At 36.9% G+C, this 16,275-nt stretch overlaps 1 protein-coding gene across 1 annotated transcript in view; it reads left to right on the top strand.

The window, feature by feature from the left end:
* wwox (WW domain containing oxidoreductase) overlaps window positions 1-16,275 on the top strand; it is a 250,812-nt gene that overhangs the window by 117,786 nt on the left and 116,751 nt on the right. The window contains exon 7 of the mRNA XM_067437062.1: window positions 13,086-13,271. Coding sequence (XP_067293163.1) covers window positions 13,086-13,271 — 186 coding nt within the window. The remainder of the gene's footprint in view (window positions 1-13,085; window positions 13,272-16,275) is intronic.

The raw sequence follows: 16,275 nt of genomic DNA, 5'->3' as shown, positions 1-16,275 counted from the left end.
CGGGTACCACTCATCTCCACTACAAATAGGAAAAAGAGGCGACAATTTGCACGAGCTCACCAAAATTGGACAGAAGACTGGAGAAATGTTGCCTGGTCTGATGAGTCTCGATTTCTGTTGACACATTCAGATGGTAGAGTCAGAATTTGGCGTAAACAGAATGAGATCATGGATCCATCATGCCTTGTTACCACTGTGCAGGCTGGTGGTGGTGGTGTAATGGTGTGGGGGATGTTTTCTTGGCACACTTTAGGCCTCTTAGTGCCAATTGGGCATCGTTTAAATGCCACGGCCTACCTTAGCATTGCTTCTGACCATGTCCATCCCTTTATGACCACCATGTCCCCATCCTCTGATGGCTACTTCCAGCAGGATAATGCACCATGTCACAAAGCTCGAAACATTTCAAATTGGTTTCTTGAACATGTCAATGAGTTGACTGTACTAAAATGGCCGCCACAGTCACCAGATCTCAACCCAATAGAGCATCTTTGGGATGTGGTGGAACGGGAGCTTCGTGCCCTGGATGTGCATCCCACAAATCTCCATCAACTGCAAGATGCTCTCCTATCAATATGGGCCAACATTTCTAAAGAATGCTTTCAGCAGCTTGTTGAGTCAATGCCACGTAGAATTAAGGGAGAAAGGGGGTCAAACACAGTATTAGTGTGTGTTCCTAATAATCCTTTAGGTGAGTGTATATCGAAATTTAATGTCAGTTATTTATTAATTATATATATATATATATATATATATATATATATATATATATATATATATATATATATATATATATATATATATATATATATATATAATATATATATATATATATATATATATATATATATATATAATATATATATATATATATATATATATTACTAATAATATTACTTATTCACATCTGTTCAACTGCTCGTTAATGAAAATGTCTGATCAGCCAATCACATGGCACTGTGGCAAGTTCTCACTGAGCTTCAGAATGGGGAAGAAAGGAGATTTTTGATGGTGTCAGATGGGCCTACATATTTTATAAACTGCTGATCCATTGAGGTTTTCGCACAAAACCATCTCTAGGGTTTGGAGAGAATGGTTCGGGAAAGAGAAAAAATATCCAGTGAGTGCCTATCCCCACTCATCTCCTTCAAGCCATTTCTTCTTCATTTGTACCTGCATTCACTCACATTATCAACACCTCTCTTTACACTGGCACTTTTCCAACAGCATTCAAGCAGGCTCGGGTAACCCCACTGCTTAAGAAACTCACTCTAAATCTATCACTTTTAGAAAACTACAGACCAGTATCCCTTCTTCCATTCATTGCTTAGACACTTGAGCTAGTCGTGTTCAGTCGTATTCTTGTGTAATCGACGCGCCATCTTAAATTAACCCGCCTCTTGCGTGATACCCAAACTTTTTAATATTCATATCTAATATGATTTATGACCTGCAAGGTTGCCAGAATAATAATCATACACTGTTTAATAATAGGCCAGAGGAGAACTGGCACCCTGACTGAGTCTGGTTTCTCCCAAGGTTTATTTTTCTCCATCATGCCCTGATGGAGTTTCGGTTCCTTGCCACTGTCGCCTTTAGCTTGGCTTGCTCAGTTGGGGACACTAACATTATGATCAAAGTTATTCAACTAAATATACAAATTAAGTTTATTAATTAGGTCATATTTAATTCTATAAACCATCCCAATCAAAACTAGCCAAATTTTGTTGCAATATTGTCCTGTTTAACACTGCGAAGCTGCTTTGAAACAATCGTCATTGTAAAAGCACGATATAAATAAAGTTGATTGATTGATTGATTGCCAGTCACGTTCAACCAAGTCTAGCAATAACCAGTCTGGTTTTAGAAGCGGCTACTCAACTGTGACTGCCCTGCTCTCTTTTATTGAAGCTCTGAGACCAGCAGGAGCAGTTCCAGATCCTCAGTACTCATGCTGGATCTGTCTGCTGTCTTTGACACCGTTAACCACCACTTCCCCCTGTCAACCCTCAGGACAAAAGGCATCTCAGGAACCGCACTCCAGTGGTTCAAGTCTTACCTCTCAGCTAGGTCCTTAAAGTGTGTCGTGGAGATGTCTATGGCCCCATTTACACTGCATGGCTCAAGACCCAATTCAGATTTTTCCCTCTTATGTGGCATAGATTGGATTTGAGATGTGAACGTGTAAGCAGGGAAAAAACGTGTGAATTCCAATATCCTCAGATCGGATTCAGGCCTCACTCATATGTGGTAATAAATCCGATATGATTCGGATACGTGCATTTGCGTCTGCCATGTAAACGGTCCAATCAGATATTCCCCAGTAAATGCGAGTCGTATCTCATTGAAAAAGGGACGGAGGCGAATGACATCAACTCAGGTGGGCACGAACTGTGATCACATGACACTGATGGAAGTCGAAGGCAGTGTTTTGCTGACCTTTAAAAATATTGCAGAAAGCAAAACATTGAATAATAATTTTGTCTGCATCCATTGTGTCCATTGCATATTTTACCGTTTTACTTCCTTTTCCAGGTCAGAACGTCTTGGGCAGTTTCGCCAGTGTATAGTGTAAATTCACATATTGGATACGAGTCACTTTTAAAGATGTAAGCGGGTCGTCAAAAAAATGGATATAGTCACCAAATCGGAATTAGGCCGCCTTTACACTGCAGGTTTGGTTGCACAAGTCGCAACATCTAGAGCTACTGGAGTGCCTCAGGGCTCAGTGCTGGGACTGCTTCTCTTCTCTATCTACATGTCATCACTGGGATCTGTCATTCAGAAACATGGCTTTTTCTCTCACTGATATGCTGATGACACAACTCTACCTTTCATTCTAACCAGATGATCCGATAGTAGTCGCTCGCATCTCAGCCTGCCTGACAGACATTTCTGGCTGGATGAAGAACCACCACATTCAACTCAACCTTGCTAAGACAGAACTGTTTGTGGTCTTGGCCAACCCAACACACAACTTCTCCATTCAGCTAGATTCGTCAACCACAACAGCCAGGAACCGTAGAGTTGTGATTGATGATCAGTTGAACTTCACAGACCACATTGCTAGAACTGCCCGGTCCTGGAGATTTGCCTTATACAACATTAGGAGGATCAGGCCCTTCCTATCGGATTATGCTACGCGACTCCTTGTCCAAGCTCTTGCTCTATCCATGCTGGACTATTGTAATGCTCCCTTGGCAGGCCTTCCAGCATGGTGTCTAGCCTCTGCGTCTACTCCAGAAGGCCACAGCGACGGTGGTCTTTAATGATCCGAAGCGAGCACGTCACACCTCTTTTCATCGATTTCTGCCAGTTGACACTCGCGTCAAATTCAAGGCACTGATGTTTGCCTACAGAACGGACACTGTCTCTTCACCCCTATACCTAAACTCACTACTTTGACTTATGTGCCCTCCAGAAGCTTGTTCTGCCAGTGAACTAGGGGTGTCCCCGACTAAGGATTTATACATTCGAATCAGAATTTTTGAATCTCTCTATGGTCGACTGATAGTCGAATCATCTTTGTGTTTGTAAACCATAGACCGGAAAAAATAAACGGTAAAAATGGGTTGGGAAGGGCAGGACACTAGTCAGCAGGAGACTAAGACTATTTTTATTTTACTTTACACACGGCACACAGCCACCACTTTTAATAAAGTGATCAAAACTAGGCTAACGTTACACTACACATTCGTAAATGAACCGTTCTCTCATAACATTTAAAGGCCGCGATCGAAACACAGAACATCACACAAATATATAAAAGAACATTTTGATAAATAAACCTAAAAAAATACCTGCCCAGAGAGGAAAAGAACCCTTTGAGTGCGTTTATATGCACGTTCTTAAGCCGATTGGGCCTAAAGGGGTCTCACACCGGACTGAAGCTCAGCGCCGTGTCTCAGGATCTCACACCGGACTGAAGCTCAGCACCGTGTCTCAGGTATTTCACACCAGGCAGACGTGAACATTATATACGCGCGAGCTCAATTTTGAATCGACTTCTGACAGAAGAGCTGAACGATGAGTGTATCTTGTAGCACAGGGTGAAATCAGTATGTACATTCACGATTTGAAGGAAATATACATTTAATCGCCACGGAAAGGCGTCGAATGCCGCCATCTGTGTTTATTGGTTCAAATTTTACATTTTAAACGAGTCCCGCGACACGTCTTTATAACACTAATATTGAGCACCCCCATATTGCCAAAATAGTATGATCCTGGTTTCATAACACCCGCGAAGATTCGACCATGAGATCAGTGGTCGAATCCGGTCCTGCATATCGATGCATCGAATCTTCGACTATTAGGGGTGACCCCTACAGTGAACAGAGCCTTGTTTCTCCATCCCAATAAGACTCAGAATCACTTTCACTGACCTTTACCTGGACTGTTCTCTGCTGGAGGAATGATCTGCCGAACTTAACCCGAGCTGCTGAGTCTTTAGCCATTTTCAAGAAACGGTGACACATCTTTTTCATCAGTTAATGACATATTAATGCTAACACTTACTATTCTTTTCCTATTCTATTTATTTATTAGAAGAAATAAAACTTACTATGTGTACAGTATTAGACTGTGACTGGTCACATTACTTACATATTGTTGCCCTATTGTTGGTTTGATTGCTTCTATTGCCCTCCTCATTTGCAAGTCCTTATGGATAAAAGCGTTTGCTAAATGATTAAATGTAAATGCAAAATCCGCATGGGATCACCAAAATTGGAAAATGGAAGATTTGAAAATCTTTGCCTGGTCTGATTAGTCTCCATTTCTGCTGTGCCATTCAGATGGTTGGGTCTGAATTTGGTGAAACCGGCATGAAAGCATTGATCTTGTGTCAGCGGTTCGGCTGCTGCTGGTGCTGTAATGGTGTGGAGGATATTTTCTTGGCACACTTTGGGCCCCTTAATGCCAATGGAGCCTTTTCTTTATGACCACAGTGTACCCTTCTTCAGATGACTACTTCCATCAGGATAACCCCGTCACAACGCTCAAATCATCTCAAACTGGCTTCTTAAAGGTAAAAGGGGGCCCAACTATCAAAAGTGTAGCTAATAATATATCTGTGTTTACTATACAACCCACCGGGTAAACATGGGCCTGCCATAATGGACATAAATAATACCATAAAATTGTGCAATTAGAGCTATATTTTGCCTGGTGAAAGATAAATTAGGCAAACAATGGATCAAATATAAATAATAATTATCATATAATCCAGCATGGATTGGATAGCACAATCGTTTAATTGATGAGTTTGATGTTAAGGAGTGAGCGTCCCTTGAAGTGTGGGGTGTGTGTGTGTGTGTGTTTGGGAGATGTCGGTGTCCTCCGCCCATGGGATCCGTTATCAGCTGCTCACTCGGATCACAGACATGTTCCTCTTCCATTACACGCTTTCAAACACAAGCGTGAAAGTCATAAAGTTTAATGGTGTTCTCTCGCAGGTACAATCACTCCCTCTTTTTGAGTCCACGCTTCATTAAGTCCCAGAGAGATCTGTGTGTGTGTGTGTGTGTGTTGCAGGCTCTGTGCCCATGACTGTGAGATTGTCAGTCAGATGTGGAGAGTAGATCTGTTTCCTCCGCAGATGTTTCCAGCGGGTCGTGTTCTCCAGCGGGAGATGAACGGCTCTCTTGGGTCTCGGAGCATCTTGGTGCCCTTTGGGCAAACCTGATGTGTGCCGAACGCTTGCTTGTGTTTTTCTGTGAGAGATGAGGTTTGCCCAAGACTGATCAGGCATACAGCGAATTCTCTGCATTTTAGACATTTTGCAGTTTAGCCTGTAAATGAATGAAGCAACAGCACCTCAGCAAAAGAACAGCACACACACACACTGAGTGCGTTTACATGCACGTTCTTAATCCGATTATGCCCAATAAGCCGACAATGATCATGGTCATGTAAACGCGGTAACCCGTTTTCTGTTATCGGAGTAAGCTCATAAACGGCGTCAGCATAAACCGGTCGACACAGGGAGTTTTTGCCTCTTACCCTGATTTCGCGCTGGATGTAAACGCATTAACCTGCTTTCTGTCGGCTTATTGAAGAGCGCATGTGTGATCGGGGACAAAAACACAAACTTACAGCAGATTTAAACACATCCAGACAGAGCGCGCGAGCGAGCATTTTGCATGAAATAAGGACATATATCACAAACGCAGACTCTTTAAGACCCAGAACACTGTAAAGATGTGTTCTCATCTCAGTCAGCAGAAGAGCTTCAGTCTAACGCTGAATAACTGATGAGGGATAATATGAGCTGTAAATCTACCGCTGACACACAACGTCACAACTGGCGTAACATTTGGGATACTCTGAGTCAGATACGGACATTATTATTTTTGACGTCACTACAAGGAAATAACCCGGTTTGTTAATTAAGTCATGTAAACGCGGTTTACTTGCGTTGTCAGTTTGCATGTAAACGGGGGAAACTGATTATTTCAATAAGCTGATTTTTTTTAAGTTATCTTACTGGTGTACACGCACCCATTGAAGCGTTGTTCAGCTGGAGCGGGGGCTTCAGTGACGGTCGTCCGTCGGTTTTAGCACAGAGCCTTCTGGCGTCTGATAGAAAGCTGCACAATCAAGAGAACTTTCACCTTTCAGGAATCGAAAACACATCTAAATCAACTAAAACAATAGCTTGAGCAAAGAGAGATGAGTGTTTTTGAATGGCCCAGGCCTGAATCCTGTGGGGGAGCTGAAGTGTGTGTACGTCAGACACCCTCGCAATTTAACACATCTGGAATGTTTTTGCTAAGGAGAGTGGGAAAATATTCCCAAGTCAAGAAGTGCCGAGCTGATAGACTTTCAAACAGTTGTAATAAAATCAAAAGGTGCTTCATCTAAGTTTTAGTTCAGGGGCTGCACACTTACGCAAGGTTTTTCCTCTGAAATGTGTTTTTTTTTTTAAACAATACAAAAAGCAGCTGTTTTAATAGGGAAGTGTGTACTCTTCTTATATCCACTGAATATTTGAATATTAAATAAACGTTACATTTATATTACATTATATAAATAACAATAAAAATAATAAGATTAAAAATATGAATATGAATGATATTGAAAGGGTTAAGTAAAATATTATAAAATATATTGCATATTTATTTTCATTATATATATCTTGTTTTACCATTTTTATTTGTATATTATATAAATACATGATATTGCATCCGCATTACCTCCTCGAGTGTCTATATTATATTATATATTATATTAAATGATATTATATTATATATTATATTGTATTATATCATATATATATATATATATATATATATATATTCATTATATCGTATTATGTTATATGATATGATATATTATATTCATATATTATTAAATGTATTCATAATATGAATCATATATTATATTTATTATATCCACTATATTACATGACGTTATTATAATCTGCTTGTGTTGTGTTTTTCCTGTGAAGTGCTGTCGTATGAGCGTTGAGTCTGATGTCGATGTGGTCTGTATTCCAGAAGTGCCGTAATCAGGCTCAGGAAAGCCTTATTGTGCTGGTTCTGGTCTTCTAAAGGTCAGCTGTGCCGTTCGGTGTGTGTTTCGCGGTGTGTTTCTAATGAAGCACGTGTGTAACCGTGGCCTCTGCACATTACCCATGATCCCGTGCGTTTGCACCGATGCACGCTGCGTCCCACACACACAACCTGAAGGGAAATGTGAAGTGTACTTTTTTTAATGTCATAGAGAAGACTCATTAAAGCAGGGGCATAACAATTCCTCTATTAATTTTCCAGCAACCAGTTTTTAATTAATAGTGCAGGCAGTATTAAATATGAAGTACACAAATTGCCTGTGGGCTTCGTAATTAATTCTAATGGAAGAAATTAAAAATTGGTGGGGTGGATTCAGATTATTCTGCTGTATGGCCGTGGTTTCGGGACCACTGGAGCGACTCTGTCAAAGAAAAAGATCTTGCCTGGACTTTCCAGAAATCTGTCCCTTGTCCCGCTGATGGACGTCCGTCTGCACACACACACACACACACACACACTGACCTTGGGTTAGCCTGGAGCGCCTCCGAATCACTCAATCCATTCACAATCATTTACTTTAATAGGCACTGCTTTTACACTTCAGGTTTGTTTTGGGGTTTTGTTTTGGTACTTTGTATGGCTTGTTTGTGTTTTTTTTATTTTTATGGTTTTGTTTTAGCTTAAGTTTTTTATTGTTTTGTTTTTAGGGTTTTGTTTAGTTCTTTATGGGTTTGAGTTAGTTTTCTTGTTTTGTGTTTCTGTTGTTTGTTTCTTGTTTTGGGGTTTTGTTTTGGTACTTTGTATGGCTTGTTTGTGTTTTTTGTTTAGTTTTAAATGTAGTTTTTTGGTGTTGTTTATGGTTTTGTTTTAACTTTAGTTTTTTTATGGTTTTGCTTTTAGGGTTTTGTTTAGTTCTTTGAGGGTTTGAGTTAGTTTCATTGTTTTGTTTTTCTCTTGTTTGATTCTTGTTTTGGGGTTGTGTATAATTTTTTTATAGTTTTCTTTAGTTTGGTTTGAATTAGGATTTGTTTGTTTGTGTTTATGGTTTTGCTTTAGTTGTGTTTTTTATGGTTTATTTTTGGTTTGGTTGTATTGTTCTGGTTTGGTGTTATTTATGGTTTTGATTTTGTTTTGTTTATGATTTTGTTTTGTTTATATATATATTATAGTTTTGTTTTGTTTATAGTTTTGTTTATAGTTTTTTATTTATAGTTTTGTTTGGTTGTAGTTGGTTTAGTTTGTTTTTGTTTCGTTTTGTTTGCCATTTTCTTTTGGTGTTGTTTATGGTTTGTTTTAGTTTTTTTTAGTTTTATTATAGTTTTTGCTTTAATGTGGTTCATGTTTTGTTTATAATTTAGTTTAGTTTTAGTTGGTTTATTTTAGAACAGTGTTTTCTTTTCGTTTTAGTTATTGATTATGGTTTTGCTTTAGTTAGTTTTTTGTTTTAGTGTTGATTATGGTGTTTTGGTTTTATTGTTTTGTTTTGGCATTGTTTATAGTTTGTTTTGTTTTGGTTTTGTTTATAGTTTGTTTTGTTTTGGTTTTGTTTATAGTTTGTTTTGTTTTGGCATTGTTTATAGTTTGTTTTGTTTTGGTTTTGTTTATAGTTTGTTTTGTTTTGGCATTGTTTATAGTTTGTTTTGTTTTGGTTTTGTTTATAGTTTGTTTTGTTTTGGTTTTGTTTATAGTTTGTTTTGTTTTGGCATTGTTTATAGTTTGTTTTGTTTTGGCATTGTTTATAGTTTGTTTTGTTTTGGTTTTGTTTATAGTTTGTTTTGTTTTGGTTTTGTTTATAGTTTGTTTTGTTTTGGCATTGTTTATAGTTTGTTTTGTTTTGGTTTTGTTTATAGTTTGTTTTGTTTTGGCATTGTTTATAGTTTGTTTTGTTTTGGTTTTGTTTATAGTTTGTTTTGTTTTGGTTTTGTTTATAGTTTGTTTTGTTTTGGCATTGTTTATAGTTTGTTTTGTTTTGGTTTTGTTTATAGTTTGTTTTGTTTTGGCATTGTTTATAGTTTGTTTTGTTTTGGCATTGTTTATAGTTTGTTTTGTTTTGGTTTTGTTTATAGTTTGTTTTGTTTTGGCATTGTTTATAGTTTGTTTTGGTTTTGTTTATAGTTTGTTTTGTTTTGGCATTGTTTATAGTTTGTTTTGTTTTGGTTTTGTTTATAGTTTGTTTTGTTTTGGTTTTGTTTATAGTTTGTTTTGTTTTGGTTTTGTTTATAGTTTGTTTTGTTTTGGCATTGTTTATAGTTTGTTTTGTTTTGGTTTTGTTTATAGTTTGTTTTGTTTTGGTTTTGTTTATAGTTTGTTTTGTTTTGGCATTGTTTATAGTTTGTTTTGTTTTGGTTTTGTTTATAGTTTGTTTTGTTTTGGCATTGTTTATAGTTTGTTTTGTTTTGGTTTTGTTTATAGTTTGTTTTGTTTTGGTTTTGTTTATAGTTTGTTTTGTTTTGGCATTGTTTATAGTTTGTTTTGTTTTGGTGTTGTTTATAGTTTGTTTTGTTTTGGTTTTGTTTATAGTTTGTTTTGTTTTGGCATTGTTTATAGTTTGTTTTGTTTTGGTTTTGTTTATAGTTTGTTTTGTTTTGGCATTGTTTATAGTTTGTTTTGTTTTGGCATTGTTTATAGTTTGTTTTGTTTTGGCATTGTTTATAGTTTGTTTTGTTTTGGTTTTGTTTATAGTTTGTTTTGTTTTGGTTTTGTTTATAGTTTGTTTTGTTTTGGTTTTGTTTATAGTTTGTTTTGTTTTGGTTTTGTTTATAGTTTGTTTTGTTTTGGTTTTGTTTATAGTTTGTTTTGGTGTTATTTATAGTTTGTTTTGTTTTGGTGTTGTTTATAGTTTGTTTTGTTTTGGTGTTATTTATAGTTTGTTTTGTTTTGGTTTTGTTTATAGTTTGTTTTGTTTTGGTGTTGTTTATAGTTTGTTTTGTTTTGGTTTTGTTTATAGTTTGTTTTGTTTTGGTTTTGTTTATAGTTTGTTTTGTTTTGGTTTTGTTTATAGTTTGTTTTGTTTTGGTTTTGTTTATAGTTTGTTTTGTTTTGGTGTTGTTTATAGTTTGTTTTGTTTTGGTGTTGTTTATAGTTTGTTTTGTTTTGGTTTTGTTTATAGTTTGTTTTGTTTTGGTTTTGTTTATAGTTTGTTTTGTTTTGGTTTTGTTTATAGTTTGTTTTGTTTTGGTTTTGTTTATAGTTTGTTTTGTTTTGGTTTTGTTTATAGTTTGTTTTGTTTTGGTTTTGTTTATAGTTTGTTTTGTTTTGGCATTGTTTATAGTTTGTTTTGTTTTGGTTTTGTTTATAGTTTGTTTTGTTTTGGTTTTGTTTATAGTTTGTTTTGTTTTGGCATTGTTTATAGTTTGTTTTGTTTTGGTTTTGTTTATAGTTTGTTTTGTTTTGGCATTGTTTATAGTTTGTTTTGTTTTGGCATTGTTTATAGTTTGTTTTGTTTTGGTTTTGTTTATAGTTTGTTTTGTTTTGGCATTGTTTATAGTTTGTTTTGGTTTTGTTTATAGTTTGTTTTGTTTTGGCATTGTTTATAGTTTGTTTTGGTTTTGTTTATAGTTTGTTTTGTTTTGGCATTGTTTATAGTTTGTTTTGTTTTGGTTTTGTTTATAGTTTGTTTTGTTTTGGTTTTGTTTATAGTTTGTTTTGTTTTGGTTTTGTTTATAGTTTGTTTTGTTTTGGCATTGTTTATAGTTTGTTTTGTTTTGGTTTTGTTTATAGTTTGTTTTGTTTTGGCATTGTTTATAGTTTGTTTTGTTTTGGTTTTGTTTATAGTTTGTTTTGTTTTGGTTTTGTTTATAGTTTGTTTTGTTTTGGCATTGTTTATAGTTTGTTTTGTTTTGGTGTTGTTTATAGTTTGTTTTGTTTTGGTTTTGTTTATAGTTTGTTTTGTTTTGGCATTGTTTATAGTTTGTTTTGTTTTGGTTTTGTTTATAGTTTGTTTTGTTTTGGCATTGTTTATAGTTTGTTTTGTTTTGGCATTGTTTATAGTTTGTTTTGTTTTGGCATTGTTTATAGTTTGTTTTGTTTTGGTTTTGTTTATAGTTTGTTTTGTTTTGGTTTTGTTTATAGTTTGTTTTGTTTTGGTTTTGTTTATAGTTTGTTTTGTTTTGGTTTTGTTTATAGTTTGTTTTGTTTTGGTTTTGTTTATAGTTTGTTTTGTTTTGGTTTTGTTTATAGTTTGTTTTGTTTTGGTTTTGTTTATAGTTTGTTTTGGTGTTATTTATAGTTTGTTTTGTTTTGGTGTTGTTTATAGTTTGTTTTGTTTTGGTGTTATTTATAGTTTGTTTTGTTTTGGTTTTGTTTATAGTTTGTTTTGTTTTGGTGTTGTTTATAGTTTGTTTTGTTTTGGTTTTGTTTATAGTTTGTTTTGTTTTGGTTTTGTTTATAGTTTGTTTTGTTTTGGTTTTGTTTATAGTTTGTTTTGTTTTGGTTTTGTTTATAGTTTGTTTTGTTTTGGTGTTGTTTATAGTTTGTTTTGTTTTGGTTTTGTTTATAGTTTGTTTTGTTTTGGTTTTGTTTATAGTTTGTTTTGTTTTGGTTTTGTTTATAGTTTGTTTTGTTTTGGTGTTGTTTATAGTTTGTTTTGTTTTGGTTTTGTTTATAGTTTGTTTTGTTTTGGCATTGTTTATAGTTTGTTTTGTTTTGGTTTTGTTTATAGTTTGTTTTGTTTTGGTTTTGTTTATAGTTTGTTTTGTTTTGGTTTTGTTTATAGTTTGTTTTGTTTTGGTGTTGTTTATAGTTTGTTTTGTTTTGGTGTTATTTATAGGTTGTTTTGGTTTTATTGTTTAGTTTGTGTTTTGGTGTTGTTCAGGGTTTATTTGTTTTGTTTTATTGTTTTGTTTTGGTGTTGTTTATGGTTTTGTTTTGGTTTTATTGTTTTTATTTTTATTTTATTTTATTTTGTTTATTTGAATAGGGACAAGTATGTCACATAAACACACGTTACATACTACAACATTTTAGCCGAAGCTAATTCTCAATGTCCGTCCCTAGTGAGCCTTTACAAAAATGAAACAATACACAGTAAAATTAAACAAAATAATACAATATAAAACAATATCAACAAAGCAGACAATCAGTGGTCACATATTTGACTTCTGATTAAAGTGTATTTGAGTTTGTGTTTAAAAATGACCCAGTTTGACTCTCCTTTAAGTTCAGTAGTCAAACTATTCCAGACCTTTGTGCCTTGTACAGAGAAAACCGATGGTCCAAACAAAGTATTGCATCTCGGAAACAGTTTTGGTTTTACTGTTTCATTTGTGTTTTGGTTTGCTTTATGGTTTTCTTTTGATTTGTTTTAGTTTGGTGTTTTTATTTTGGTTCTATGTTTGTGCTTTTACTAACACAAATTACCTTATTATTAATGACCTTAATAATAAAGGCACAAAATCTCTCTCTCTCTCTCTCTCTCTCTCTCTCTCTCTCTCTCTCTCTCTCTCTCTCTCTCTCTCTCTCTCTCTCTCTCTCTCTCTCTCTCTCTCTCTCTCTCTCTCTCTCTCTCTCTCTCTCTCTCTCTCTCTCTCTCTCTCTCTCTCTCTCTCTCTCTCTCTCTCTCTCTCTTTGAAGGCCGCTGCACATCCTGGTGTGTAACGCAGCCGTCTGTACGCAGCCCTGGAGTCTAACGGAGGACGGGCTGGAGTCCACCTTTCAGATCTGCCATCTTGGTCACTTCTTCTTGGTTCAGCTCCTGCAGGACGTCCTGCGGCTCTCCGCTCCGGCTCGGGTCGTGGTGGTTTCCTCAGAGTCTCACAGGTGAAATATTTCCCATCAGTGCTTCATTTCGTCTCTCATGTACTTTCATTTGTCGCTCCTAACAGTCACTTTTCTCCAGATTGATTTATATTGTTCATGTTGGATGTGACCATTGCAGTGGGGAACAATGCGTGTACTATAAGCGCAGTACAGATGGTATGCAAAAAGAGAGAGCGAGCCTACGGTTCCTGTTACATGACTATTAAATAAAAAGCGCTTTGAAGAAGATTTTCTGCTCTGAGAGTGAGGATCCATTAGATTAACAAGCCCCATGTGTCATCGAGTGAATGCTGCACAATCTCAATTCGCTCTCCCCAACAGTAAAATCACTTACTTGTAATCGCAGTAACTCCTCCATTTAACTTTAACAGTTTATTTCCCTTTCTCTACTACACCTGATAATTTTTGATCCTTACCTCCTCATCTCTATCAGTTCCACTGCCTTTAATATGTGGCCTTTTTGAGCTCACCATCTGACCTCCGACCCGGGAAGAGATTATATTTCCCAAAGCCGCAAGAGCCGTTAAACCTTGACATCGATGCACGAGCGACTGAAATCGGCTCAGAGAGAGAGAGAGAGAGAGAGAGAGAAAGAATGAGGGGTTGGAGGAAATTGAGGGTGGTAAAATACGGGGCCGTTTATCTGCTCCGTAGCACCGGGGCTTAAGTGACAGGACAGATCGGGGCTGGCATTTGCCTCGCGACTCCAAACAAGAGCGCACTGATAGCGTGGACGGGAAACTCACCTCTGAAAACTCACGCCTTTATACTCCAGTCTCTTTAAAGCAGGATACTGCAGTCATTAAATACCAGCCTGACCTGACCTTTTCATACCTCTGCTCTGAAAATAGACTATTTCCAGCCCAGAATGCCTCTACTGGGAAGACCGTGTGGATTATCCCGGCCGTGCGATGATGACAGGGTCGACATGTGCAGAGGGATAGTGGGGATGGATATACAACCGCTCATCTGATAGGGGTAGTTCAGCCAAAAATACTGATGAAGAAAACATTCTGGCATACTCAAGCTCATGTCTTTCCAAACGTGATTGTCTTTCTTCCATGGCACATAACATGAGTTTTAAAGTGCCCTTATGTTTTTTTAAACGTTCCTAAATTTTGCTTTGCCGGTCTCCTACAATAGGTTTACATGCATCGGTTTCTCATTGATATGATGGTCATAATGATTTGTCAAAATTAGGGATGCTCATATTGACTGTTTAACTGTTTTTGACAGATTAACACACTCAGTTAAACGGTTTAAAGGTTGGGTTTTTTTTTTTGGTTTGTTATTTTTACTCATGGGGCGCGTCGACACAGGCAACGAACCACACGTGCCGACACAGACATATTTCAGCAATGGGAAAGAGGCATACTGTGTGGGACTGTTTCGACAGAAAGGGTGACGAAGTTGCGTGCAAAATAGCCTAAGCTACGCGGTATTACAATCAGCAGTAGCCTGAGCTCCTGACTGGAGGAGGAAAGCAAATGAAAGGCTGTTCCCGAGGCGGGCCGCTCTGTGTTCCCCGCGCATCAGCGCCATCTGAAGCCTCGTTTAATGCTTTTCGTTGACTGGTTTTGTCCGACAGCTTATCAAAAATCTCGGCCCGCGTCCGACTGGAGCCTGTGTGTTTTTGTTTGTTTGTTGGCTTACATTGTTGAAGCCATTAAAATAGTTCAGTTTTGTAATTTGTTAAGTAGTTATATTTTGTTTTTCTTTGTTAAGTTAATTTAGAAAAATGTTGAGCAATTTTTAGTTTAAGTTGAAGTTTACATTTTTTTATGTGGCGACCAGCTGCCGACAGTGAGTTAACCGCATGTTTAATCAATAGCCTCTCGAATCGACTCTTGACTTGTCTTGCCTATAATAAAATCCACAGATATTACACTTCAAGCATCACAATGTTAGTATAATATTACCTCCGCAGTTAAAGGCATTTTTGACGAGCTGAGGCAGCTACAGCTCGCAACGGCGCTCGCAAACGAAACGTGTCTTAAACCTTACACCTCGGTTAAATGAATATAAATCCGATCTTCAGTTCCCGCGGTTCAAGACGGAGTTCACATCATCGAAAGCCAACGATTCAAGATGCATTTTATTCAGCAGCTCATTTCAATTTAAAGAGTGCAATATGAGAGAGAGCGACCTGAGCACTGGTAGGATCACTTATTAACTTTAATTGAAGATCGTTGTGTTTTTGAGCATCTAAGACTTATTTGAAGTTTCATTTACGGCCATTTGCGTTAGCTTACTTTACTCATTTGCAGCGATGCGTGTTGCAGCGCCATCATATCTATCTGACTACAACATAACACACTCTCACACACTCTCACACACGTTTATTTTTTAACCGTTTGCCAGGAGTAAAATTTACACATGTGGTTTAAACATCCAGATACTTTTACATTTGTCTGGTTTTGTCTGAAATGCTTTCAGACCACCTTCTGAATCGGTGTGTTTGAGTGATCAGAATTAAATACGTCTCGAAAGACTCTCGGAAGGCATTTAGGGCTACTCCTGGTCATTTCGCAATCAGATCGATACCGGGTCAGAGGAAACGAATGAAGGAAGAAACGCACGCTGCTGCTGCTGCGGGACTCTGGATGTGCGAGTCATGTCTTGACAGTCGCGAAAGCTATTATAGTCTCGTGTTGTTTCCACCCGCACAGCACATCTCATTGTTTCTTTTAATTAATAAAATAAATATAAAGTCAGATGACCCAGTCTGTTGTGATTGGTCTACTCTGCTCTGATTGGTCAGATGACCCAGTCTGTTGTGATTGGTCTACTCTGCTCTGATTGGTCAGATGACCCAGTCTGTTGTGATTGGTCTACTCTGCTCTGATTGGTCAGATGACCCAGTCTGTTGTGATTGGTCTACTCTGCTCTGATTGGTCAGATGACCCAGTCTGTTGTGATTGGTCTACTCTGCTCTGATTGGTCAGATGGCCCAGTCTGTTGTGATTGGTGTACTCTGCTCTGATTGGTCAGATGACCCAGTCTG

This window comes from Pseudorasbora parva, chromosome 25 (genome assembly GCF_024679245.1).
Source record: "Pseudorasbora parva isolate DD20220531a chromosome 25, ASM2467924v1, whole genome shotgun sequence".
NCBI lineage: Eukaryota > Metazoa > Chordata > Actinopteri > Cypriniformes > Gobionidae > Pseudorasbora > Pseudorasbora parva.
The sequence above is the reverse complement of the archived record's forward strand: the minus strand, read 5'-3'. Positions and strand labels throughout refer to the sequence as shown.